The 26,811-nt window shown below is 45.0% G+C and overlaps 1 protein-coding gene and 1 long non-coding RNA gene across 11 annotated transcripts in view; one reads left to right on the top strand and one right to left on the bottom strand.

The window, feature by feature from the left end:
* Positions 1-17,981, bottom strand: part of RFX1 (regulatory factor X1) — a 52,052-nt gene extending 34,071 nt beyond the window's left edge. For 2 of the 9 annotated variants that reach the window (XR_014559324.1, XM_083718540.1), the window contains exons 1-2: positions 17,746-17,966; positions 7,142-7,468 (exon numbers count right to left, since the gene is read on the bottom strand). Coding sequence is in view for 7 of the 9 variants with exons in the window: in XM_083718540.1 (XP_083574666.1) it covers positions 7,142-7,421 (280 nt within the window). In the remaining 2 variants the exon portion in view is untranslated. Of the gene's footprint in view, positions 1-4,119; positions 4,318-7,141; positions 7,469-17,745 lie in introns of those variants that run through there. The other 7 variants (XM_083718545.1, XM_083718546.1, XM_083718543.1 and 4 more) reach the window with 7 other exon arrangements.
* On the top strand, positions 4,503-17,702 carry LOC310835277. Of its 2 annotated transcripts, XR_014559495.1 has the most exons (6): positions 4,691-4,826; positions 7,004-7,098; positions 9,567-9,669; positions 12,349-12,476; positions 13,759-15,052; positions 15,116-17,702. It is a non-coding gene; the product is annotated as an uncharacterized lncRNA (long non-coding RNA). The 2 variants fall into 2 exon arrangements; XR_014559496.1 differs by lacking the exons at positions 9,567-9,669; positions 15,116-17,702 and having other exon boundaries at positions 4,503-4,826; positions 13,759-14,093.
* Positions 17,982-26,811: the final 8,830 nt, after the last annotated feature.

Raw genomic sequence — 26,811 nt, 5'->3', positions numbered from 1 at the left:
TTTTTATCAGAGTATTAAAGGAGTATACTTCCAATTATAAGAGGGTTTATGATCCCCATGGAGCTCAGCAGAGGAACAGGGCATGTATCTGCACAAGCGTGTGTCTGCATGCACACAAACACATATGCACAGCCTTAACTCCTTTTGGAAACAAGTCACAGGAATAAACCTAAAGGAACAAAGCCCACTGGAATTTAGCACTGATCCTGGTAAATTTGCATGGCCGGTATTCTTATTCCCATATTGCAGAATGGACAGGTTGAGAGAGTTACTTGCCTAAGGCAACCATGGTTTGCTGACAACCATGGTTTGCTGACATTGTCATTTTGTTAAAAGAGAAAAAGAAAGAGATTACTGAGCATCTCTGTGTTCTTTTCATATTTTCTGGAAGCTTGTTGCCTGCCTTAATTTTCCATTTTTCTTTCTAGGCTAATGTGTACTGTTGCTCTGGTCTGTATCCATCGTTAGTTGAAACATCATCTTAATACTGTGACCAGATGCGGACTCCATAGCTTCAAAATAAGACTTTTGTTTGTTTGTTTGTTTGTTCCTCACTTTCCATGATTTTGTTTAGCATCTAGCCCAATGAAGAGCTGGAGAACTCAAAAGCTTGCACACTATTTGGGGATATAGTTTTATCTGCCAAATAAGAGTATTGCCTTGATATGCATTTTGGAATATCACCGCTAGCCATCATTTAATGAGGTACACACTTTGGCAACTCAGCTGAAGGACATAATTTAACTAGGATTTTAAAAACCTGAAAAACAATAATGGCAAGATTATCCAGAAAAAAATCTTTGAGCAAAGTCCTCAGCTGCTATAAAACTGTTCAGTTCGACTTCACTGAAATGAAGCAGGACTGGCTATATATCTCTAGCATCAACCCAAAGAGAAACCTGCTATGACCACAGATGCCACTCTACCAGGTTGCTCAAATGTGCTCTGCATTGTTTGACAAAGGAGGGGGCACAAGGTAATGAACATCCAAATAAACATCCAAATAAAACTCTCATTGGCAGTCGAATGTCTACTCAAAAGCAAACTGAATTCATTGGGGCTTATTCCCAAATGAGCAGGGTTATGATTGCAGCCTGAGAAAAAGTTTCAAAAACAATTTAGCAGAATACATGAAGCAGGAGAGTTGGACTTCATCTAGAGTGAATTTGAACATTGCCTTCCTAGCCATCTTTATTTCTGTTTTTCAGTGCACTTGTGTTTCAGTGTAGCTGAAAATTAGTGGCTTTCTTCCATTTGCTGAATGAAGAGGTCAGTGTAACTCGAAACCCTGCATATCCCTACATCAGCAGAAGATATCACCTTACTCTTTTGTTATCTCTGATTTTGTCCAAAGCACGTGTTATAACAGCAGCGGAGTAAAAGAATAATAAGAATAATAATTCTGACAACTTACAGAAAATGCGACTTTAATATTAATGGATTGATTTTTAAAAGCTGATAAATTCAGACAATGTAACTGGCCAACAAGTAAATATAAATTGAGAGAGGTTGTGTTTTCTGTTTTCTAAACAAGCACAAGCATATACAGTGGTGCCTCGCAAGACGAAATTAATTCGTTCCGCAAGTCTTTTCGTCTTGCGAGTTTTTCGTCTTGCGAAGCACGGTTCCCCATAGGAATGCATTGAAAATCAATCAATGCGTTCCTATGGAAACCGCCTTCAGACCAGGTCCGGGGACAGTCTGTCCCCCGACCTCTTCTGAAGGCCGACGGGGGGGGGGGCGCGAAAGTCTTTGCTTCCCCCCGCCTGCCTTCCCGGGACAGCGGAGACTTCTCCGCTGTCCCGGGGCGATCTTAAAATGCTGGTGGGCGGCAGCGCTGCCGCCCGCCAGCATTTTAAAATCGCCCCGGGACAGCGGATGAATTCTCCGCTGTCCCGGGGCGATTTAAAAGCCCCCGGGAAGGCAGGCAGGGGGGACAAAGACTGTCCTGAAGGCTTGCGGGGGGAGGAGGGCTTTCCTCCCCCCGCCAACATTCAGAATGCTGTTCTGAATATTGGCGGTGGGGAGGAAAAACCCTCCTCCCACCGCAAGCCCCGGGAACAGAGGAGAAGACCTTCGCGCCTTGTCCTCTGTTCCCGGACCTCCCACCGCAAGCCTTAGGACAGGTCCGGGAACAGAGGAGAAGGCGCGCTGCGCTTCCCCGCTGTCCCCGGAGATTTCCCTATGGGCTTTCGTCTTGCGAAGCAAGCCCATAGGGAAATTCGTCTTGCGAAGCCGCTAAAAAATCGGAAAACCCTTTCGTCTTGCGGGTTTTTCGTTTAGCGAGGCATTCGTCTTGCGGGGCACCACTGTACCGTAATTTGCCCAGTGGTCACTTATGGGATACAAAGCAAGAAAGAAGGCGATTAATAGTGGTGCCTGAAAAGAAAGATTTAAAAAACCCAGAGATCTGTTCTAGACTCAGTTTCTCAAATAAGAGGAAAGGACGAAGCTGTCTTGTACCAGGTGAAATCCAGTACTGTCACTACTTCATGAATCTCCAGGATTTCAAGTAGTGGACTTCCCCCATCACCTGCTACTTGATTATTTTAACTGGAGCTGCCAGGGATTGAACCTGTGGGCTTCCCTCTGAAAAGCATGTATTCTACCAATGAGCTCTGGCCCTTCCCCATGAGCAAGGTCAAATATTATTCCACTCCACTGCTGAAAAATATGAAGCTGCTTTAAATTGCAATAGGCCATTGTTCCGCTTAGCCCAAGTTTGGCTGAACTGACTAGGAATGACCATCTCTGTGACGGTCTATATGCAGAGCCTCTCCTGTCCATTTGCCTCCTGGCCTTCTTGTCCAGTTTTGACACAGTGTATGAAAAGAGCTATACACTTAAGAAGAAACAGAAGGGATAGCAGCTGAAGCAGGGAGGAAAACGTAGAAATGTGAAACAGGCAAAATGCAACCAATATCAAACATTTTCTGAACTCACAAAAATACCCCCCCTCCCTCATCTATACCCTGTTCATGCTTAGAGGCACTTTCCTTCAATACTCCTTCTAAGATTAGACCCTGATACTGAAAACAGGTTCCGAGTCTGGATCCTGGTGAGAATGTACTATTTTTTTAAAGGATCACATGAACCTTCATTTGAAAAATCCAGCAGTTTCCAGCTCTACTGACTGAAAAGAGTAAGAACTAAGCTGAAGGAAAGACTAGAACTGGGAGAATGCACCAAATCCAACAGACATTCAATATTTCAACAGGACTCAATAGTGCAAAGTTGAATTCTGCCAGTTTTTTTCAGTTGCTTTCCATAGATATGGAAATCTACACTCTCTGGAAAAAGCTCAACCACAAGGCAAATCAAACAACTTCACTCTGCAGCTTAGGAGCTACCTGATTAGAATCAGAAGCAGTCCAGGTTTCTTTGGATCATATTTCAGGCCAGCTGAAGTGCTGCATTACACTACGAAAGACAGCAGGAATTCTATCTGGCTGTTTGCCTTGTCTTCTTAAGATACGGAGAAGGCTCCACCAAGAAGCAAGGCAACACAGCTGATCCTACGAGCCAGTAAGATAGCACAATTGAAGACATGACAGACATGACCCATCAAGCACAATGTCTGTGCAACCTCTATGCATTTTAATGAAGCATGCACAGAAGAACTTCCTAGAGGATTGCATCCCATGATAATTAGCAGATGGCAATGCATTTTATGCCTCAGCAACCAGAATATCTTGGGCCAGCTCTGTCAAACACACACACACACACACACACACACACACACACACACGTGTGTACAAGGACCTGAACACCCTTGAAGTGGAGCTTGTACTGATCACCTTTGTCTAGAGTTGTACAAGTTAAGTGCCATGGAAGGCAATATTATTCATGTGTTTCTTCCACCAAGCAGGTCAAAACATTCAGTGAAAATGGCTACAGAGATTTTCCCGCTTAGTCTGATCTCCCTGAGTGCCCATGGCAAGAAACAGAGTGTGGAAAGTCCAATGCAATATGCTGTAGCAATCAATGAGCTCAGCTCTAAATGCCTATTTGTGGCATAATCCAGTGAAAGTTAAAACATTTTCAAGTATCATTAACGTAAAAGTGGAAGAGTTCAGTATGTGCTTGAACCTCTCCCATTTAAATTGGCTAGAATCTCACCACTGATCAGTAGGCCTGCGCAGAGCTCTGATGCAGAGTTCATGTCATGTCTCCCAGTAGACTGGATGCAGACTATAGACCAGAATAACTAAAAAAATATGTAGATAATTTCACTGACAATCATAAAAAACTGATTAGTGACAGCAAAGACCTGCTGCGGAAGACTAAGCTGGGTTCTATTCTCATTGCTACACTTAAGTTCTAAATGCAAATCTTCATTGTTGATGCTGGAGCCAGAAAGAATTCTGCAAAACTCTTTTATCAACTGCAACTCTGTATATACATTCTAACTTATTAACCTACAGGGTTTTTTTTCTGAAGTGAGGCTACTGACCCTCCTTTATGGATCTGCACCAGAGCCCAGATTAGGAAATGGCTGCTTTTTCTTTTATTAGACCTGTACAGCCAGCATATCTCTGTTCTGGTTCCTTTACTGAATATATTTTTTAAAATACCTATTAGTCTGTCTTGAAAAGCAGTAGGCTGACCTGCAGAACTTTTGTGGGTGGAGTAGGGCATCTTTTATGCTTTATTTATGGAATTTACAGAATTTTAAAGGGACCTAAATTTTAAAACATTGCCAACATCATGACCTTTTGTGGACTGACAGCTGTGCTTTTCCATGAGAACTGAGAAAAAAAAAGAGTGCTGGCAGCTTATAAATGACAACTAAAAAGACAGGAAAAACCATATAATCAGAAAGTCAGGTAAGCAGGGGCCGAAATCCAGATGCAACTTTAAGCGTTCCAAATTTTAGCATATTGCGATGGGGGTCCGATATCCAATTATCTTGTTGTTGACATAGGTGATAAAGTTATACCATGTTACTACAAAATTGTCCAATTTTGTATGCCCACGTGGAAATCAAAGCTTAGAGGTAAGTTTTTCTGAAAGAGAAGTATGCCGGACTTTGCCATGCCAGTTTGAAATCATTGCCCATTAGGTCTTTCCAAAATCTTGCTAAAGTGAGACGAGCTGCAACCAAGGTGCCCTAGAAGCTCCTTGCTATTCAAATTCTCATTCACACCAACAAATACCGTATTTTTCGCCCTATAGGACGGACATTTTCCCCTCCAAAAATGAAGGGGAAATGTGTGTGCGTCCTATGGGGCGAATGCAGGCTTCAGGAAGCTCTGCGCAACCCTCGGGAGACCGGTTCCGAGGGTTGCGTAGAGCTGCCTGCAGTCCCGGGCTCAGCGCAGCTCTGCACGGCCACCGGAAGCGGGGCACGAAGTCCCGCCTGGATCCCGATGGCTGCGCAGAGCTGCCTGCAGTCCCGGGCTCAGCGCAGCTCTGCGCGGCCATCGGGAGCGGGGCACAAAGTCCCGCCCGGATCCCGATGGCTGCGCAGAGCTGCCTGCAGTCCCGGGCTCAGCGCAGCTCTGCGCGGCCATCGGGAGTGGGGCGCGAAATCCCGCCCGGATCCCGATGGCTGTGCAGAGCTGCCTCCAGTCCCGGGCTCAGTGCACCTCTCCCCATCGCCAGCCCCACAAGCTCAGGGGACAGCGGGGAGGTGGAGCACACCTTCCCGCTGTTCCCCCCTTGGGGGGGGGAATAATTTTTTTTTCTTTATTTCCACCCAAAAAAACTAGGTGCGTCCTATGGGCCGGTGCGTCCTATGGGGCGCAAAATACGGTATATTTAAAAGTGCCAGTTAAGGTGTTTTGTCAAATTGTTGATGCATGCTACGTTGCAGATAGTTGTAGATAAGGATGCAGAAATATTGTGCTCAGTGACAGGACCCCCACATATCACCATTACATACCACCATTTCTTTCAAGGAGCTTGAGGGAGTGTAGATGGTTCTCCCCACCCCCCGTTCATCTTCACAACAACCCTGTGACATATGTTAGGTTAAAAGATGGTGACTGGCCCAAGGACACTTAATGAACTTCATGGCTGAGGGGGGATTCAAACCCTGGTCTCCCAGGTCATAGTCCAACACTCTAACCATTACGCCATACTGGCTCTAATAGTCAGTTTGAGAACCCCTGGCTTGGTGCAGATAATAAGCCTAGGAAAGCTGGAATGCACACTTTTATGATGGCAAGCCAGTTCAAATTAGGTATTATGAAGGGTGCAAGTAATACTGCATAGCCACAGCCTGAGAAGGACCGCCTGAGAAAAGATGTCCTGAACTATGAACTATTATGGACAACAATTCATTCAATGTTTGAAAAGCAAAAGTTGACAGGTGGAAAGAGCTGCTCATAATGGCTGCCAACCCCCCCCCCTAGAAAATAACCTTCCTTTTAAGAACCATTGAACATTGATCCTGACAATCCTTTTTATGAGCACAAAAAAATAACTTTTTTTTAAAACTAAGCTAGTAATTAGTTGGAACTATTTTACAAACACATGGATGCATGCACACACACTTACTTGCTCTAAGCTTTCAAGATGGTCTGGGAGATATATTGAAATACAGTTAAAATTGTGCACCCTAAATGGGGGGGCTCACACAGAAAGAAGGGCCTATACTGACCCTATAATGAATAAGTTCCAAAACAAATAAGTTAATGCTATTTGCACATATCTCTCAGGACTAGACAGACATGGATTTGCCAAAAAACTACCAAAAGACAACCATCTGTGTTCCTTCCCCCCCCCCCAAAGTACCCACTGAGGATAGGATAAGAAGCAATGGGATGCAAATCATTCAAAGGCAAATTTAAGGTAGCTATTTGATGACATTTTCATAGAATTGTAGAGTTGGAATATATATATATGTGTGTATAAAATAGAAGTAGCTGATCAATCAAACAAGTTGTCTAGGAATGTGGTAGGATCTCCATTCTTGACAGTTTTCAAGAGAAGACCGACGAGCTTATGCCTTGATTGGTTCAAGAGATAGCTGCTGACGGAACTCTCTCCTCTGCCACAGGTGACTGTTTTGTGATGACAGTCAGTGTACGACCCTGGATTTTTCTACAGAATACTTGCCTCCTTTGCAGGCTGCAAAATGCTTCACCCGTTCAGGTACCAGGACACACCCTTTCCCCCTTGCTGCACACATACTTACCAGAAACAGTTACTACTATGTACTGCTGTGGGGCTGGCGTTGGTGTTTGTTGCCCAGTAGGTGGAGCCTGTGTCTGGGGAGGTGGGATTTCCGAGACATACTGTTTCGAAGCAGGCTGCTGCTGCTGCGCACTTTGCAATTCTGCCACATATTGTTGCTGAGCTGCTGCCACCACCACAGGTGCTGCTGTGGCCACTGTTGCTGCTGGCTGTTGCTGTGACTGTTGTTGTGACTGTTGTTGCGCTGCCTGTAATTCTGTAACGTACGCCTGTGTTGCCATGCCAACAGTGGGGAAAATGATAATAAATAAGGCTTTTTTTTTGCTTCCTTTCGGTGAAGAAAAAAAAGAGGAAAAACAAATAAAAACAAAAAAGAAGGAAAAATTAATGAATTATAAAGCATTCCATAGACAGAAAAAGCTCCGTACAGTTCTATTCACTGAACACTAACTTAATAACACACCATGCTTAATACCTAAATGCAGCCAATTACAGAAAAGAGTGGCAACAGGTATGCTGCAGAAGATCTGCCTAGAAATCTGGGAGACCAGAGAACACCACTTTGCATTTACTCAAGTGTATTCTGAATGGCCGTACATGTTGTATTTCACATTCACAACTTTCCGAAATTCAGTATTCTATCAGTAGCAAACAGATTTAGCCCATGTCAGAGATGAGAAACTGAGGACTGAATCACAAGCTGTACAATCTCCAGGATTATTAAAATGTAAAAACACAAAATTACATAGCATAGTAACAAACAGAAACAATACCCACCTATTCACCTCCAGTTTAAAAGGTCATAGATTGTTTAATTAGTCAAAGGCCTGGTTGAAGAGGAATGTTTTCGCCTGGAGTCTAAAGGTGAATGCACCAGCCAAACCTCCCTGGGAGAATATTCCACAAATGGGGAACCACTGCAGAAAGGGCTGATAGTTACAGGGTCTGGGTCGGTTCATGTGGGGAAAGGTGTATTGCAGCCCTGAGCTACTTAAGGCTTTATAGGTCAAAACTAGCACTTTTAATTAGGACCAGAAACTAATTGGTGGCCAGTGCAGTCGGGCCAGGATTGGAGTTATATAGTCAGATCGTCTCGTCCCTGGCTGCTGAATTCTGCACCAGCTGAAGTTTCCAAAGCGTCTTCAGAGACAGCCCAAGGTATAACACGTTGCAGTAATCTAACCTAGAGGTTACCAGAGCACAGGCAACAGAAGTTGGCCTATCCCTGTCTAAACAGGGGTGTACCTGGGACACCAGCCAAAGCTGATGGAAGGCACCCTGAGGCAGTGAGGCCACCTGAGCCTCAAGTCACAGCAATGGATTGAGAAGGACCCACAAAGTGTGTACCTGCTCCTTCAGAGGCAGTGTAACCCTAATAATAGGACCCAAGAAACAAATGGCAATAGCCCAACACCTGGTAATGAGCAGAGAAGCATCTTATCAAGAGGGACAATGGACAATTCAAGAGCATCAGGCACTACTATGATTTACTAACTGGGTATGAGGAAAATTAAACATGCAAAGAAAATTAAACATAGAAAAGAAATAGGCTTAATTTATGGAAAAGCATTCCTCTGAATTAGTACTGAACCCAAAAAGGGAGGTACATCTGTGCTAAGCCCCTTACCGACAACAAACTACACCAAATAAGCTGTGCTATTTTTATTTTTAGTCATATCTGTTCTTATTATAGTAAAAAAAAAAACACTCAGACCATTCTTATTGATATGATTAGGGCTGAAATTAGATGCCCTTTATGTTTTATATCACACCACAGTGGTTTTCAAACTCCTCCAGGAAACTCAGGAATTCTATGGTACGATAAATCAATAAAAATCAGTAATGGCAGACCAGTTTCTTGGGCAAATAGCTGCCCACCACTGCCAATCTTCACTTTCAATCTGAAGCTTTAGGGGAATGCAAGTGGGTATTTTAAGACATACCTTTGGTTTACATTATTATTTGTTATTCTCGTTTATTAATTTATATACAGTGGTACCTTGGGTTACATACGCTTCAGGTTAAGTGTGCTTCAGGTTACAGGCTACGCTAACCCAGAAATATTACCTTGGGTTAAGAACTTTGCTTCAGGATTAGAACAGAAATTGTGCTTTGGCGGCGCGGCGGCAGCAGGAGGCCCCATTAGCTAAAGTGGTGCTTCAGGTTAAGAACAGTTTCAGGTTAAGAACGGACCTCCAGAACGAATTAAGTACTTAACCTGCGGTACCACTGTATTGCTTATATGCCAAAATATCTTCTAAGTGGTTTACAACTATAAAATCAACCCATAATTAAAATAGCAATAAAATTATCTTTAATTAAAATATACAATTAAATGAACAATTGAAAAACAGAACAGTTAAAGCAATAAAATCACAATTTCTGCTTAGGGAAATGCTTGCCTAAACAGTTTTTTTTTTCCTCAGGAGCTGGCAGAATGCCCACACTGAGGGGGACTCTGGTATTTCAGCAACGAAGCATTCCAAAACACTTGTGCCGCTAGTGGATAAAGTCTACCCCTATGTTAACGTAAGTCAAAATCATCAGGCCATGGCAAAACTGTATTCCACTGGCTGATCATAGTGCCCTTACTGGGTGATGAACAGGAAGGCAGGTTTTTTTGTAACCTGGTCCAGAGTTATTTAGGGCTTTGTATGTAAGTAATAAACTGGCTCTGTGGCTAATAGGCAGCCAGGGCAGATTCCTCAACACTGGCATGCTGAATAAAGAGAAACCCCCAGGCTGCACTATTCTGGATCAGCTGCAAGCGAAGCCCCACACAGAGTGTATTACAATACTCCAGACATGAGGTTGCAAACTTATGTGTCACAGTGGCCAAGTTATCCCTGTCCTGGAAAGGATGCAGTTGACACATCAACTGAAGCAGATGATAGGTGCTCTTCAACACAGAGGCCACCTGAGTCTCTATGGGCAAAGATGGTTTCAAAAGCAGGCCTAAACTGATTACAGTGGTGCCTCGCAAGACGAAAAGAATCCGTTCCGCGAGCCTCTTCGTCTAGCGGTTTTTTCATCTTGTGAAGCAAGCCCATTGACGGCTTAGCGGATTAGCGCTATTAGCAGCTTTTAGCGGCTTATCGGATAAACCGATAAGCGGCTTAGAAAAAGGGGGGGAGGGGAAAAAACCCGCAGGAACTCGCAAGACATTTTCGTCTTGCGAAGCAAGCCCATAGGAAATTCGTTTTGCGAAGCACCTCCAAAACGGAAAACCCTTTCGTCTTGCGAGGCATTCGTCTTGCGGGGCACCACTGTACCTGTTCTTTCAAAGGGAGCACAACCCTTTCTGGAACAGGCAGACTCCCCAGTTCTTGGACCTGAAAACCACTTGCCCACAGTGTCTCTGTCCTAGCAGGATTCAGCTTCAGTCTAATAATTCTCATCCACTCAAGATGAGTGCATTCAAGAACTTGTTCAACATCCAGGTTGCATCCAGGCACTGGTCCTGGCCAATATCAGGAAAATGTCACACTTTTTAAGGTACACAGCTAACAAGGTAGTGTGTGTGAATAGCAACAACATGTGCAGAATAATGTATTAGAGAACCGGGCTATGTAGAAAATGTTCTCTGAAGTGTGTGAATTATTGTTATTAATTTGCATCTTAAGGGTATCTTGATGAGCACAAGAAAAAGTGTATTGTTTTTCAATGGATCCATTAGTGTAGTTGGTGCAAAAGTATACAGTCATACCTTGGTTGACAAATGCCTTAGCAGTAGAATGTTTTGGCTCCCAAATGCCGCAAACCCGGAAGTGAGTGTTCCAGTTTGGGAACGTTCTTTGAAACCTGAACATCCAGCGGGGCTTCCACAGCTTCCGATTGGCTGCAGGAAGCTTCTGCAGCCAATCGGAAGCTGCACCTTGGAAGTCGAATAGACTTCTGGAACAGATTCCATTCAGCTTCCAAGGTAAGACTGTACTAGCTTTCCAGTATCTATCTGTGCCTGGGGGGGGGGGGGAGGCGTTTCCCCACAAAAACTGCAGCCTTTGTGGAATGTAAGAAAGAAGACAGTTCCATCTGAATGGTGCACTACTCCTCAAGGTCAATGCCAGAGGCCGGTTGACTTAAAAAACCCAGAAATTGGCATCCTGTACTATAGAAATTGAGGGACGCGGGTGGCGCTGTGGGTAAAACCTCAGTGCCTAGGACTTGATGATCGTATGGTCGGCAGTTCGAATCCCCGCGGCGGGGTGAGCTCCCGTCGTTCGGTCCCAGCTCCTGCCCACCTAGCAGTTCGAAAGCACCCCTAAGTGCAAGTAGATAAATAGGTACCACTTTATAGTGGGAAGGTAAACGGCATTTCCGTGTGCTGCGCTGGTGCTGGCTCGCCAGAGCAGCTTCATCACGCTGGCCACGTGACCCGGAAATGTCTCCGGACAGCGCTGGCCCTTAAGTGAGATGGGCGCACAACCCTAGAGTCAGACACGACTGGCCCGTACAGGCAGGGGTACCTTTACTATAGAAATTGAGGCTAATGCCTCAAGAAATTGCTAGTCCTGGATGACTGCAGGCCAACTCTCACTATTTGTGACATAGCTTTACATAGAGAGCCAAGGAAAAACAAGTGCTCCTGCAGTTACTCCTGTAGTGAATCTCTTCAACAGTATACATTTTCCTTCTTATTGCCATGCATCCAGAATTTCCTGGATATAGCTGGAATACAACAGTCGGAAGGAATATCTGGGTGGAAAATGCTGAACTGTCCTGGAAAATCCAGACGTATGGCAACCCATGCCGGAAGTCTAGATTTTGCTGAATTTCCTTAAAAATAGCCAAAAATTTCAAATTTCCAAAACAAAAAGATTTTCACTGCTTGAAATATGGCGACCCTATCTTATAGTAATCACTGCCAGCAGGAGGCCATTCTTCCTGTGGCCTATTTATTTTCTTCCATGGTACAGACTTTTCCTTACAACACAGTGACACAGAGCTGCTCCTTCTGCGTTTGGCGAAAAGGGAGAAAACACTTAGCAATTCAAACACCAAGACTGTTCTCTTGAAATGTCCAGCTTGACTGCTTCAGCATTGCTCCTGGAGATGCAGTGGACTTGGTGCTACAGTGAGATCCAGGTTAGGGCAGTTGCCACTTTAAGGGATCATTTCTTTTTAGTGGGTGATCTTGCCTCCTCTGGAATTGAAAGTGTAGCATGTATGTAACAAAATGAGAATTTTGCCTGTTTATTTTTACACAAGGATTGGGAGCCCAGTTTAAAATGTGTTCTTCAATGGACTCTAGTTGGAACATGGTATGAGAAATATGACTCAGACTTGTAAGCAGCCACCTGTGTGGGCCCCTGCAATGATTATTCCTAGATAACCAGGTAAGGAAGCTTTTGTAAAATAATGAAACTCAATTTTCCTCACTCCCATCCAGCTAGTTATAATATGGGGGAAAGAAACTGCTATGCACTTAACTGTATGGGCAAAGTAGCTGTCTTATTAGCACTGGTATTTACAGCAGCAGAAAGCAAGGTGAGGCAGCAGTACTCATCAGATCTCATCACTCACATTGATCATAGAATCATAGAGTTGGAATAGACCACAAGGGCCATCGAGTCCAACCCCCTGCCAAGCAGGATACTGGGGCAGAGAAGGGAAAGGCAAGATGGCAGTGAGGTCAGTGTAGTGCAAACCCACCAGCAGGAGCATAGGATTGCACCACACTTACCTCATCACAGCAGTAACACAGGCAACCAGAAGTCAGGTGAAGTGAGAAATCACTTCACCTCTCTGTCTGCTACTGGTTATTTCTGGCTTCAAGTCTTGCCTCTGAGCTGTCAAGTTTCCAAGAATCTACTGGTGAAAATTGTAAGGTCTGGGATAAAGCTGCCTTCCTCGATTTTTCTATCCTCAATTAACTGTGCAAAACAATCTTAATATTATTTTGAGTTACACAGTTTGGCAACCTGTTGGCTATGTACATCTGAAGCTAACTTATTTTGAGTCAGACCACTAGTCACCTGTAGCCCAGGACTATCTACTCTGAGCAACAGCAGCTCTCTAATACCACTACTTTTTTCATAATTCTATACTTAAATCCATACTCTTTCTTCCGGTATGCTATGAAAGTAGTGTGAGTAAAATGTCAATACTCATTCAATTCTAAGTATATTTTGTTCAGCCCTTTACAGGGCTGATGCCTAAACCATGATGGAGGCTGCTGGGAATCTGACCAAGTTTTTTCAGTCCTAGTTCCAAACAAGTATCCCTTCTTGACTTTTCTCCCCTTTGGAAATGTGCTGGTAGCTAGACGTTACCTTCATGCCAATGGAGTCAAGAGAGACAGGATCATGTCATCCACAGCGCAGTTCTCTGCTTAAGCTACATTCCAAAGGTTCCAATACACTTGGTCACTCCTTTTGGAACAAGCCAAACTTGGAAATGACCCGGCTGTTTTTAGATTCAGAGAGTCACAGCGAAGAACAACTGGGCCTGATCCCAATCAGAATTGTGTACTCAAGTCTCTCACTGGCAGACATGGTCCATTATATTTGAAGCGCAAACTCTCGGCAAGTCGCTAGCTTCAGAGGCTCTGCTGACTCTTGCTTCTCACATTAACCATGTTCTCCTTTTCATTAAACAAGCAACTATTCCTATCCACAGAACTCCACAAACAGGAGGGGGAACAGGAAGTACTCTGGCCTGCAGCTGATGGTATCATTATACAAAAAGAGAGGGGAAGCAATCCTGCACTGGCTGTCAAACATGACTTGGCAGCAGAGTAACCATATCTATGTCACTTGTTGGATTTACCTCTTGAAATGCAGCCATCTCTGAGAAGGAACACAGAAGTCTGAATGCAGACAACATTCTTATTTCTTTAGGGCTTAAGAAGAAACCAGGGGCATTGCATCCCATTTCGCTGCTGGAGGTGAAACGGGAAATGCCCCCCTGCCCTGCTGCTGTCCCCTACCACCCACCTCACCACCTCCACCACTTGCACTGGTGCCAATTTCACAGAATTTCACAGAATTCTCATGAGAGCTTGTGTGTTCCACAAGATCTCATGAGATCTCACTGAAAATACTGTTTCTCAAGCAGCAGCAGGGTAGATAATTAAACTGAAAGGTTTAGTCTTGCTGTATATGACACACATGTTCAAAAGGGCTCAAAAGGGTCTCTGTCCAAAGCAGGGAATGACATTATTCTAGACAGAGAGCTTTTCGGAAATGTTTTTGGCATTATCCACTGGGTGGGCAATCACACAAGCTCCAATTGAATGAACAGGAGCTGTGCAAGACCACAAGCAACCAATGCATTTGGAACTGCGGCTGACGGAGGATTATTTCCAGGGCCTAGGTCAGGGATAGGCAAACTCGACCCTCCAGCTGTTTTTGGCCTACAACTCCCATGATCCCTAGCTAATAGGACCAGTGGTCAGGGATGATGGGAACTGTAGTCCCAAAACATCTGGAGGGCCGAGTTTGCCTATGCCTGCCCTAGGTTCTATGTGGATTTTTAGCTGGTTGACTGACTGAACCCAAAGAGTGCTCACCAATGGTTTCTCATCCTTCCAGGGGAAAAGTGACAAGTGGGGTCTGCAGGATGCTGTCCTGGGCCTGTTGTTTTTCAGTATCTTTATAAATAACTTGGATGAAGGCATAGAGGGGATGCTCAGCAAATTTGCAAAACACACCACACTAGGAATTTTCTGTTGCCTCAGAGTGTGTTTTTGTTGACTAAATCCAAGCAAAATAGCTTACAACTTTGAAACAGAAAACCTTGCCAAATATTTATTTGCAACTGACATCCATTTATTGTTATTAATGAACTCATCAAAGAGAAAATAAAGCACTAGAAAAATTTCTGCATCACATCACTGACTTATTTGGAAGCAAATATCACTAAAAGCAAGTAGGTTTACTGTCAAGTAGAAGTGCTTAAAATTGGGCTGAATGTGAAACAGAAAAATTTTGATTTTAGGGAAGGCTCTCTTAGAGCACAAACTAGAACTCCTCAGCTGTGGAACTAGTGACCTTCCAAGGCAGAATGGGCACCCCTATTGATAGGGTTGCCAACTGATCAAAAAGTATGAACTGCTCTTGTGCCAACAGTGGCTTGTTGTACACATATCTGCAGGTTAAGTTTCCCAAGGCATAGAGATAAGCATTATCACTACCTAATGCCTACATCTCCGGCTGTAGTTAAAGATACAGTTGAAAAGCTGGTAACATTCCCTAGGGACAAGAGAAAGGTTAGGAATGAAAAAGGCTGTCACTGTGTTCTCCTTGCATTCTTAGTAGCTTGCCTTGTTTTTTAAGTACTGTACAACATTTCATTATCACCATTATCATATGCCTTCTCATGTAGAGAATTTTAAATTCCTGCATTGAAACGTATACAGATATTATAGGCCAGGAGCCAAGGCATATGTACATCACTGGAAAATGGAGACAGAAAGTTAAAATCCATTCCCAGCTTACCTGAACTAGTGCCAAAATAAGCACATTTTTCCAGGCACAATGAGACTTTATCCATATTTTCCTGAATTGTCTCAGTTTTGTTGGCAGGATGCTGTCTGAAAGTATCCCAGACTCTACTCTTGGTCTAAAGAATGCAGTTGCTGTATACTAAAACTTACCTCCTTCCCAATACAATAACTGAATAGTATTTTAAATCACACCACTATCTGGGCAACAGTGCATCATGCCATATAGTCAGAAGAATACAATTATCAGATTCTTCAATATATCAGCACACTGTCTTAGGCCTCCAAAATTTTGCCTTCACCACTTAATAGAAGGAAGGAATCAGTTAGGAGCTAAAGTTAAAGCTGTGTGCTATGGCTGTCCTGGCTATAGCTTCCATGGGACAGCCCTGCCCACATGGCACAAATTCCATCTTTTCTGTGATGCAACTACATGTTTGGATGGAGCTACAACCTGGGCTGTCATATAACTGACTCGCTGTAATTTCTGTCCCTGCAGCAGCTGCTATGAGCAAGTAACAATGTGCTTTTCAGCTGCTGGTTTTCGGCTGTTAGTTGAACTCAAGATAAAAGAGCGTTTTGATGGCATATAATTAATACATTTTGGGACACAGGGGGGATGGAACAATTCTCATATATACCCAAGTCATATCATGTAGTAAATATAATGTATCCTTTAGCATGTAAACAATTGGGCTACAGGCCTAACTGGCCTGTAACAGGAAGAACCATAGGTCATTTTGAAGTCCAATATTATAATCCAGTCCAAAAGAAAGGATCAGGAAAAGTAGATACGGCAGCTTCAGCTTCTCCCACCCTCGACAGTTCATTAGTTGCTCTTCAGGGGATACAGGTCAAATGCCCAAGGAGGACAACTACATGTTTATTAATTATTTTTAAATTTCTGCTCTGCTTTTTCATATAAACAACACAAGGCAGCCAAAAGGTTCACTCTTTTAAGTAGCCTCTGGATGCTGAGAATATATCAGTTCCAAACATTCCATAAACCTGGATGGGAACAAGCCCTATGCTGATCCACTTCCTTGTCCCCTCTAACACAACACTTCAATTAGTTTCCAATTGCATCTGAATCAGGAAGTTATGGTGTCCTCTTGCTCTTGCCCTCCCAGCCAGGACTGACCAAGCCAGGTAGAAATTTAGTAAAAGTGCTCATTTGAAGTAGCAACAAGTCTGTTTATTATGAACCAGCACAAATAAGACCATTAATGCCTACCCACACTCACTTCAGTTCTCAAAATCTTTCTCAGACTATCTATGATCCCTTAATGGGAGATGCCATTGACTAAGAACTTCTGCATAGAAAGCAGGTCCTTTCTCTGTACTGAGATACAGCCTTCCAGCCCTTTAATATGTGTCAAATATAAGTAACTGACTCATAACTGGAGAGGCCACTGATACATCTTTAGGTCAGTACTAACCATCGCCTAACTGCAGCTCTCTAAGGCCCCAGGCAGCCAATATTTCAGAAGTTTGAGGTTCTTTTTAAATTAGAGATTGAATCCTGAACCTTCAGAATCCCTTTATCTACTAACCTATGGACTCTTCCAATAAAAAATCTCACTTATGGAGTCACTATGACATCATTCCTCCCAAAACACCAATGTTTTGCTTTACATCACTGTAGAGTACTCTCTAAATTCTGTGCCGTTACTACTACCCATTGATGTTTAACCAGAAAGGGAGGCAGTGATTTTTTCATTATTATTCATTTATTACTGCTGTGCGACGTCACAATCATTTTTAACCAAACAGGGAAAAAACCACTACTCCACTTGACGTCACTGCGACGCCATGACGCGTCCGTGAGTCACTGTTTTTCTCTTCGTGTCTATGAGGGAGCAGTCGACGCCCGCCTCCCCGTAAACTCGATTGGGTAATCTCAGGGCCTCAGCCGGCGCCTATTGGTCCGCCCGCCCACCAATCACTGCGGAGCGCCGAAGCCCCGCCTGTCAGGGCCTGGGCCCTCTCCCGACAAGCCCTGCTTGGAGTGGCCGCCGCCGCGGGGGCCAAAGCCCGGAGAAAAGCCACCGCTCACTCGCTTCACCCTCCTCGGCTGCGTCGGGGAGTCAAGCGGGAGCCGCGGGCCCCGCCATTTTACAGCGGTGGTGGGGGGGAAGGAGGGGAAACGGACTCGGACCCACCTGGACCGTCCCGGCCCCGCGAGGCCGCGTCCCCTCAGGGGGAGGGCGGGGACGGAGTCGCGGCTGTCGTGCCCTTTCTCGATTTTGGCGGGAATCGCGCTGAGGAAGAGAGGGTGGGCGGTTGTTGTTGTTGTTGCCGGGTTTCCTGGTCGCCACGACTACGGTGGCTATGGCGCCCTCCGTGTTCCCTCACCGGGGCAACTGTTGCTACCCACCTCGGCGAGGGGAGGGGAAGGGAGGGGGAAATAGGCGGCTCCCGGCGCCGATTGGACGGTGTCGATGGCCCATTGGGCTGTGCTGCTGTCAGTCACTTGTCGGCGCTTCCTCCTCTCCGTTGGTTCGAAAGCCGCGCCCCTCACCGAATACTTCACCCTTTTATTGGCCAATCAGGCATTCCGCAACAGGGATTTAACTAGAGGCCTGTCTGTCTAGTAGAAAGGGCGAGCCCAATGGGCGGCTGTAACGAATTGGGAGTTGGCAACTTCCTACTGGCCGGAGGCCTTGTCAGTAAACTGATGCGTCCGTTAAAACGGACTCCTTAGACAGGAGGCTGGGGCGCTTGCGCAACTTGTGGCATGCTGGGAATCGTAGTTCATAATTTGCAGGAGAGCCCGGTTTAAAGGCAAGTAGGTGGCGCGCGTGCTCGTCGCTTCACTGTGTTGCCCACTCCCTGTGTCAGAAGCAGCTCTGCAATATGGATATGCCTGCAATAGTTGTAAGTGTGTGGTAAAGTAAAGGTAAAGGGACCCCTGACCTTTAGGTCCAGTCGTGGCCGACTCTGGGGTTGCGGCACTCATCTTGCTTTATTAGGCCAAGGGAGCCAGCAAACAACTTCAGGGTCGTGTGACCAGTATGACTAAGCCGCTTCTAGCGAACCAGAGCAGCGCACGGAAACACCATTTACCTTCACACCGGAGTGGTACCTATTTATCTACTTGCACTTTGACGTGCTTTGGAACTGCTAGGTTGGCAGGAGCAGGGACCGAGCAACGGGAGCTCACCCTGTCGCGGGGGTTCGAACTGCCGACCTTCTGATCGGCAAGCCCAAGAGGCTCAGTGGTTTACACCACAGCGCCACCCGCATCCCTTAGCATCCTGGCATAGGTAAAGGGACCCCTGACCATTAGGTCCATTCGTGCCCGACTCTGGTGTTGCGGTGCTCAACTCGCTTTATTGGCCAAGGGAGCCGGCGTACAGCTTCCGGGTCATGTGGCCAGCATGACTAAGCTGCTTCTGGTGAACCAGAGCAGCACATGGAAACACCATTTACCTTCCTGCCAGAGCGGTACCTATTTATCTGCTTGCACTTTGACGTGCTTTCGAACTGCTAGGTTGGCAGGAGCTGGGACCAAGCAACGGGAGCTCACCCCGTCGCGAGGATTCAAACCGCCGACCTTCTGATCAGCAAGCCCTAGGCTCTGTGGTTTAACCCACAGCGCCACCCGTGTCCCTATAACTGTGTGGTACCTTACCATAAAACTGAAAGGACCATTTGCTCCAGCTCAGTGGAAACAGGGATTAAAATATTGTTGGAGCAAAAAATATTAAGTTCACGTACACGCCCATGGGGGTGAGGCATAGCTGTCAATTTTCAGATTTGAAAATAAGGGATCTGCAGCCTCACCCGTCCCAGGGACAGTTTATGGGATATCTAACAATCCAGGATAGCAGTGGGAAGTAGCGGGAAATGGCGCTGGAATAAGTGTATTTCCCACAAAAAAAGGGAAGGTGGACAGCTATGGGGTAAGGTGGAGGTGGCAGATAATGATAATGGACCCAGGGTGCGGTGGCTGTGGGAAAGGCAAACTCCATTCTAGCAATGGTTAGGAAAGGAACTAAAAAATAAAACTGTCAATATCATAATGACATTTGGAGTAGTGTGTACAGTCCTGGTCTCACCTCAAAAAGGATATTGTGGAATTGGAAAAGATTCAGAAAAGTGCCACCACAATGATCAAGGGATGGAACAACTCCCCTATGAAGAAGAGTTGCAGAGTTTTGTACTTTTTAGTTTAGAGAAAAGGCAAGTTAGAGGCAGTGTGATAGGGTTGGCGTATTTCAAAAAGTGAAAATCTGGACACAAAAGTTGGGGGAAGTGTTTTCCCTCTCTCATACCCCTAATGGAAAGTGAGAATGCACAATATGTGATATAGCACAATGCCTGTACATAATGACATAAATTGTAGCAAATTATTGGCCGATGTTTATGCACAGTTGTACTTTATAGAATCTCTAAGGTGCAGTCACAGGGGTTTTTTTATCTACAAACTTAGCACTAAGTACAGTGGTGCCCCGCAAGACGAACGCCTCGCAAGACGAAAAACCCGCTAGACGAAAGGGTTTTCCGTTTTGGAGGCGCTTCGCAAAACGAATTTCCCTATGGGGTTGCTTCGCAAGACGAAAAAAATCTTGTGAGTCCCCGCGGTTTTTTTCCGCTTCTCCCCCCTTTTCCTAAGCCGCTTAACAGCTGATCCACTGATAAGCCGCTTAACAACTGATCGCTAGAAGCCGCTAGACCGCAGTAGCGCTAATCCTCTAAGCTGTCAATGGGCTTGCTTCGCAAGACGAAAAAACCGCTAGACGAAGAGAATCTCGGAACGGATTCTTTTCGTCTTGCGAGGCACCACTGTAAAATGCAACATCTCTTCCCACCCCAGCATTGGAGTGAGGTGGGGGTGGCGATGTTGCCCTTTACTGTTAAAGAGTAGGCGGGGGGGGGGGTTGATTGCACTGCTGTGGTGCTTAGGGCTAAGATACAAGATCATTCTGCCTGGTGTTTGGAGAGGAATTGTAAAGATAAGGCAAAATGCTATGTCTCCCAGTTGGATTGGGAGATAAAGTTGCATGGCTGACAGTTCAGTTCCTGGGGCCTAAGCAATCCAAATATTAGCCTATGCACATGATAGGACAGTTACACCTGACCTAGGCCATGGGTGAACAAAAGCTAGAGCGATATCTACTGGTAGATCTCTGGGTGATTTGCAGTAGATCCCAGTTGTTTAGCAACTATGCTGTTAAATACCTTGGCCATCATTTTGCATCAAACTCTTCCATGCTTGATCTGGAAGCTGCAGTTACTACAGATTGCAGCAGCATGATTGCTGACAGAAGTGAGGCCTTGTCAGCATATAACACCTGTGCTGAGAGATCTACACTGGTTGCCAATTTGCTCCCAGGTCAACATCAAGGGGTTATTGTTAGCATATAAAGCCCTTAACAACTTGGGACCAGTTTACCTACGAGATTGCCTTACCCCACATGTGCCCACTCGACTGGTTTGATAGGTATAATTAGCACTACTACAAATGCCACACAACATCCGTTCCATATTTGTCAGAACTCATTTAGTGTGGCGGCACCTGCACTTTGGAACTCCCTGCCCATTGAGATCAATCAGGTGCCTTCAATGTAATTGATGCTTTTGAATTATGGTGCTGGAGGAGACTCTTGAGAGTCCCATAGACTGCAAGAAGATCAAATCTATCCATTCTTAAGGAAATCAGCCCTGAGTGCTCACTGGAAGGACAGATTCTGAAACTAAGACTCCAATACTTTGGCCACCTCATGAGAAGAGAAGACTGCCTGGAAAAGACCCTGATGTTGGGAAAGATTGAGGGCACAAGGAGAAGGGGACGACAGAGGACGAGATGGTTGGACAGTGTTCTCGAAGCTACCAGCATGAGTTTGACCAAACTGTGAGAGGCAGTGGAAGACAGGAGTGCCTGGCGTGCTCTGGTCCAGGGGGTCACGAAGAGTCGGACACCACTAAACGACTAAACAACAACAACAACAAAAAGATTCTTGGAAAGGAGGTATTTTAGTCTGTTTTAGTAGTTTTACTTTTGTATGTTTTAAAGTTGGGTCATCATTTTTTCTTCATTCTATTGTTTTATTTTTTTGTAAGCTGCTTTGAAGAATTTGTTTTATAGTCAAGCAAATTTATGAAATAAATTTTAAAAAATGAATTTGGACTTTCAAGTGCAGAGATCATCTATACATGTGACAGAGAGCAAAACTGCACAAGCTAATTGCAGCTGCAAGTCTATTTTTTAAATATCAGGTGCGTGTTATGGGACACCGTAGCAGGGTTTTAGCTTTGTTTCCTACCACATTTTGTTTCCCCCCACCCCGACCCATGCTTCCGTATTTCCTGTACATGCATATACTCCCTACTCTCACATATGGTGGGTGGGTTGTTCTCTGGGGTGGGCTCAGATGTGGGTGTGTTCAAAGGTCATGTACCACAAAGTGGTAGGATGGAAACTTGAGACTTCCGTTTAGGTTAACAAAATAGGAGGAGCTTGTGCAAGACAGATGAACGAAAAGAGCTGAAAAATAATGTCCCTAACCTGAAGTGAGCAAGAGGGAGCATGTGTATATGGGCAACTCCACATTTGTTCAGGGATTGCGCTCCAGGTCATTGCGTGCATGGGTGAAATTGCGCATAATTGAAAAAGCTTGCAAACACCCTATTCCTGCCTTCCCTCTCCCAACCAAGTAGGAACTCCAAAAAGGCCTTTTGGAGAAGTTAAAAAAATACTTGGGAAAGAGGGAATAAAGATCAAGGATGCATGGTTCCTCAGTACTGGAGTCAAAGCTGTTATGCTGGACTGGAGGGAGACTATGATGAACTTTTATCAATAATAGTATTTGGAGAAGCTCTTTTAGACTTTTTAAGTAGAAGGACAACAAACATGAGATGCCCAGAATTGAGTATTGGAAAAAGATCGCCTAGCAGAAGGAGGAACAGTTGGACACCATCCTGGAGCAAACATTTCAAATATTTTGAAGAAATATTGTGTGTGTGTGTGTGTGTGTGTGTGTGTATCTGACAAACCTGATAGTTGGAAGTCCTTTTTATTTGTATTCTTTCCTTTTCCTTATCTATTTTTCTTTTATTATCTTTCCATTCCTTTATTATTCTTATATCTTTGTTATTAGTTCGTTTCCTTTTCTGCCCTGTTCTTGCTTCTGTTTTGATTTATTTTCTGGTGTTGCTGTTGTTGTCCTCTACTTTGGGGTAAGGAGGGAATTGCATGCAGATGAAGGTGATGGATTGTTGGAGAAGGACTCTGTGTGAGAGGGTGGGAAGGGGAGATGTCCTAGGGTGGGAGGCCAGGGGAAGAAAGGAAAAGGAAAGCTCCCAGGTGAGGGCTGTGGGAGCTCACCTTTTCTGTCTTGAGACAAAGGTTAAGATATACCTGTGAGAAAGGACTTTCTTTCTTTCTTTCTTTCTTTCTTTCTTTCTTTCAATTTTTGTCTAGATTGTTTCTTTTTTATTGTATTATGAAAAGTCTTAATAAAATTTCACTAAAGAACAACATTGTCTCTTGCTTGTTGAGGTGTGTGTGTGTGTGTGTGTGTGTGTGTGTGTGTGTGTGGAATTGCTCCTCCCCCCCCCTTTTTTTTTTTTGGAAATGTTGCATTTATCATGCAGCTGAAGGCAAACTAGCCATTCAGCACTTGGGGCAGAGTTTATCTCTGTCGCAGAAGGCTTGGATGGCGGCATTTGCCAGCGGCCGGGGAAGCGGTGGATTTCTTATCGCAGGGCAGAGAAGCAAGGTCTCTTATCTTCAGCAGGCCGAAAGGACAGTATTCTGGGAGATAAGGAAAGTTCAGTGATGCTCTGGCTGTCTTATGCAGCAAGGAGTTGTGGTGGCTCTGCGTAAGGCTGCCTCAGCTATGTGAAGGCAGCATGGGGGGAGGCGAGCAGAACTCACCCAGATGTACAATCCACTTAGAGCAGGGGTCAGCAAACTTTTTCAGCAGGGAGCCGGTCCACTGTCCCCCTTGTGGGGGGCCAGACTATTTTTTTTGGGGGGATGAATGAATTCCTATGCCCCACAAATAACCCAGAGATGCATTTTATATAAAAGGACACATTCTACTCATGTAAAAACATGCTGATTCCCAGACTGTCCGCAGGCCAGATTTAGAAGGCAATTGTGCCGGATCCGGCCCCCAGGCCTTAGTTTGCCTATCCATGAACTAGAGGGCCCTCGTTTGCAGAGGGTGGTCCTCTATTATAAAGTGCTGTCAGAGGACGGTCCTCTATCTAGGACAGTATCACCTACACAGCAACTGGCAGTAGCTCTCCAAGGTTTCCGGAAGTGAATCCCAGTTCTCCTTGGGCATCTTCATGCAAAGCAAGTGTTCTACTATGGAATTCGGCCCTCCCCTTTTATGTGGGATTATATTAAGGATTATTGCCTTTAAATGTAAGGAAACAGTTACACAAGGGTCTGTATTGACTGCAATACCAATGCCTCTGAGGTCTCTCAAGGAGGTATTCATAACACGGGGGAAAGTTCAAACATGTGAATCCCCACCCCCAAATCCTTGGTTCAGACCAAGGAAGAGGTTTAACCATGGCTTCTTTTTCAGCCAGAACTCGACAGTTCTGGCACATCTCAGGTGCACACCATTGCCATTCTAAGAGAACAAAGGAGGTGTTCATGGAAGTGTTTTCTAGAAAAATAACACTGAGTTTACCTACTTATTTACCTACGTATTTCTGCCAAACATAGAGTTAAACTGTTTATTTCTGGGCTACCAGATAGACCTTTGAAACATGAAATACAGTGGTACCTCGGGTTACAAACACTTCGGGTTACAGACTCCGCTAACCCAGAAGTAGTACCTTGGGTTAAGAACTTTGCTTCAGGATGAGAACAGAAATCGTGCACTGGTGGCGCGGCGGCAGCGGGAGGCCCCATTAGCTAAAGTTGGTACCTCAGGTTAAGAATGGTTTCAGGTAAAGAACAGACCTCCGGAACAAATTAAGTACGTAACCAAAGGTCCCACTGTATGTTAAATAAGCAAAGAGTCCTGGGTACCCACAGAAACATTACACCTGAAAGCCTACCTGCTGTATCTTTGCATGATTCACTGTCCTGGGTTTACCTTCTTCCATTCAACCTTCATATGGGGTTGCTGAAGGGATTCATCAGAAAGACCCACCCTTGAAGGAGTCTTCTTGCTTCAGGTCTGCATGGATTTTCTACTCTGACATTTGCTGATTTCCATACCCATGAATTAGTTGGTCTTTGTGGTCTTTCAATCACACACCCAAATGCAGGGATGTAGCAGATCTCTCAGGAGAGTGAGCCTCTTGTATCTCTGACTTATTCAGCCTCCTTGTTATCTTTCCTCTGCCTGGGTCAACTAATCTTGCACTTGCAATGAGGAATCCGGGCCAACGGCTCAAAAACCAAGACTCGTCGGTTATCAGAATGCAGCATATGCTTTATTGGAAAGGTCAAAGAAATGGCATTACAAGAAGCAATGGAGGACCCAAGGAAGGATTTTGTTTTGTGGACTTCAAAGCAAAGAGGGCATGTGAAAAAGACTGAGCTTCTGCAGGCAGTTCCTGAGATTCAGCTCTTCTGAACCAGGCCAACATATCTGTATCCATTTATCTGGTTATCGGTTGTTTTCTATCTCATATTATTCTGGGGTTCAGTCAGCCTAATGACAGATGCTACCACAATGCTCTTTCCAATAAGTGAAGCTCTCTTCCAGCCAAGCCCCCATAGTCAGAACCTCTTACCAGCCCAGAGCCACCAACAGCACATGGAGTAGTTCCTCCAACAGCAACAGGCTCACAGCTGGCAGAGAGGATGGGTCCTGAGATGGTGACAAAGGAGGAATGTGGTTGGATCATGATCTCTGCTGGTGGAATCTGGTTGATGGGCTGAGGAATAACCCCAGACAGAGAGCTAAGCACTGCTTCCTCCGACAAGTGCACCAGAACCGTAGCCATAGTCCAATCTACCACCTAGACCATAGCCAAAGCCTAGAACTCTGTAACTGAGACCAGAGCCACAGCCAATGCCTCCTACAGATCCAAAACCATCAACTGGGCTGGATTCAATGGATGGGACGGCACAGGCTGGGCCACAGTAAGCCATTATATGAGTGATGGGGTGAATCTGGAACAAAGGTTGAGAAACAGATACCCATGAGAATCCCACTGAGTGTAATTTGCATTCTTTCTCCCTCATTGTACCATCTCTGGTGTTTTCAGAGTATCACAAGAGCTTTTCTGTTTCAATAGAGTTTATTTCTATCTGAGGGCCACCTTCCTTTCTGAGCAGTCTTTGGAGGGCCACTTACCAGTTGTGGGCAGAGCCAGCAGGGAAAGAGTGTGGAACATGTAATTTTTACCTTTGTACAGCCGGTGTACAAAGGTTGCAGGTTCGATCCCCATATGGGACAGCTGCATATTCCTGCATTGCAGGGGCTTGGACTAGATGACCCTCAAGGTCCCTTCCAACGCTACAGTTCTATGTTTCTATAAAGCACACCCCTCTCTAAGCTCCATCCGGGTAAACAAGAGGCAATATCAGATTTCAAGGACCTAATCCAGCCAGACAAATACTCAATCAGGGTGTTAAACAGGGCTGGTGAGAGAGGTAGTTATGGAGGGCACTTCAATCTCTGACATCTTCAGGTGGTTGAGAAAGTCTCTTGCTTGACATCCTGGAGAGCAACTATCAGCGTAGACCAACGTTGGGGAGCTGGTGGCCTTCTAGATGTTGTTGGACTTTAGCTCCAGCCAGCATGGCCAATGAATCAGGGCAATGGAAGTTGTAGTGTGGAAGGCTGGTGTAGACAATACTGGACTCAGTATATGGCAGCCTACTACATCCCCATGTTCGATCTCAAAGTACTCTGGGTGACACAAAGAGCAGGCTGGCTGCACTTTGATCATCATTTTTTCAACTCTATTCCAAGGAGAGCAGGATGATGAGCATTAGTTATCCCAGGGATTGCCAATGTGTTGTCCTACAGGTGTTGTTGGTTTCCAGCTCCCATCACTCCTGCTAATAGGCCATGCTGGTTGGGGATAATGGGAGTTAGAGTCCATCAACATTTGGAGGGTTACCACATTGACTACTTCCTGAGTTACTCCAACTTTATCAAAAGTTGGGCCCAGGGATAACAGCTGGCTATCCCACTGAGCATCACTGCTGAACAAGGCCTCATCCAGCCCCACTCTTGTCTCCACACATGGAATGAATGGCTAGAGGAGAACATAAGGGCAAGAGAAAAGTCACTCTAGAT

Source organism: Podarcis gaigeae (assembly GCF_964106915.1).
Source record: "Podarcis gaigeae genome assembly, chromosome: 17".
Taxonomy (NCBI): Eukaryota; Metazoa; Chordata; class Lepidosauria; order Squamata; family Lacertidae; genus Podarcis; species Podarcis gaigeae.
Note: the sequence above shows the minus strand (reverse complement) of the source record. Positions and strands in the feature narration are given on the sequence as shown.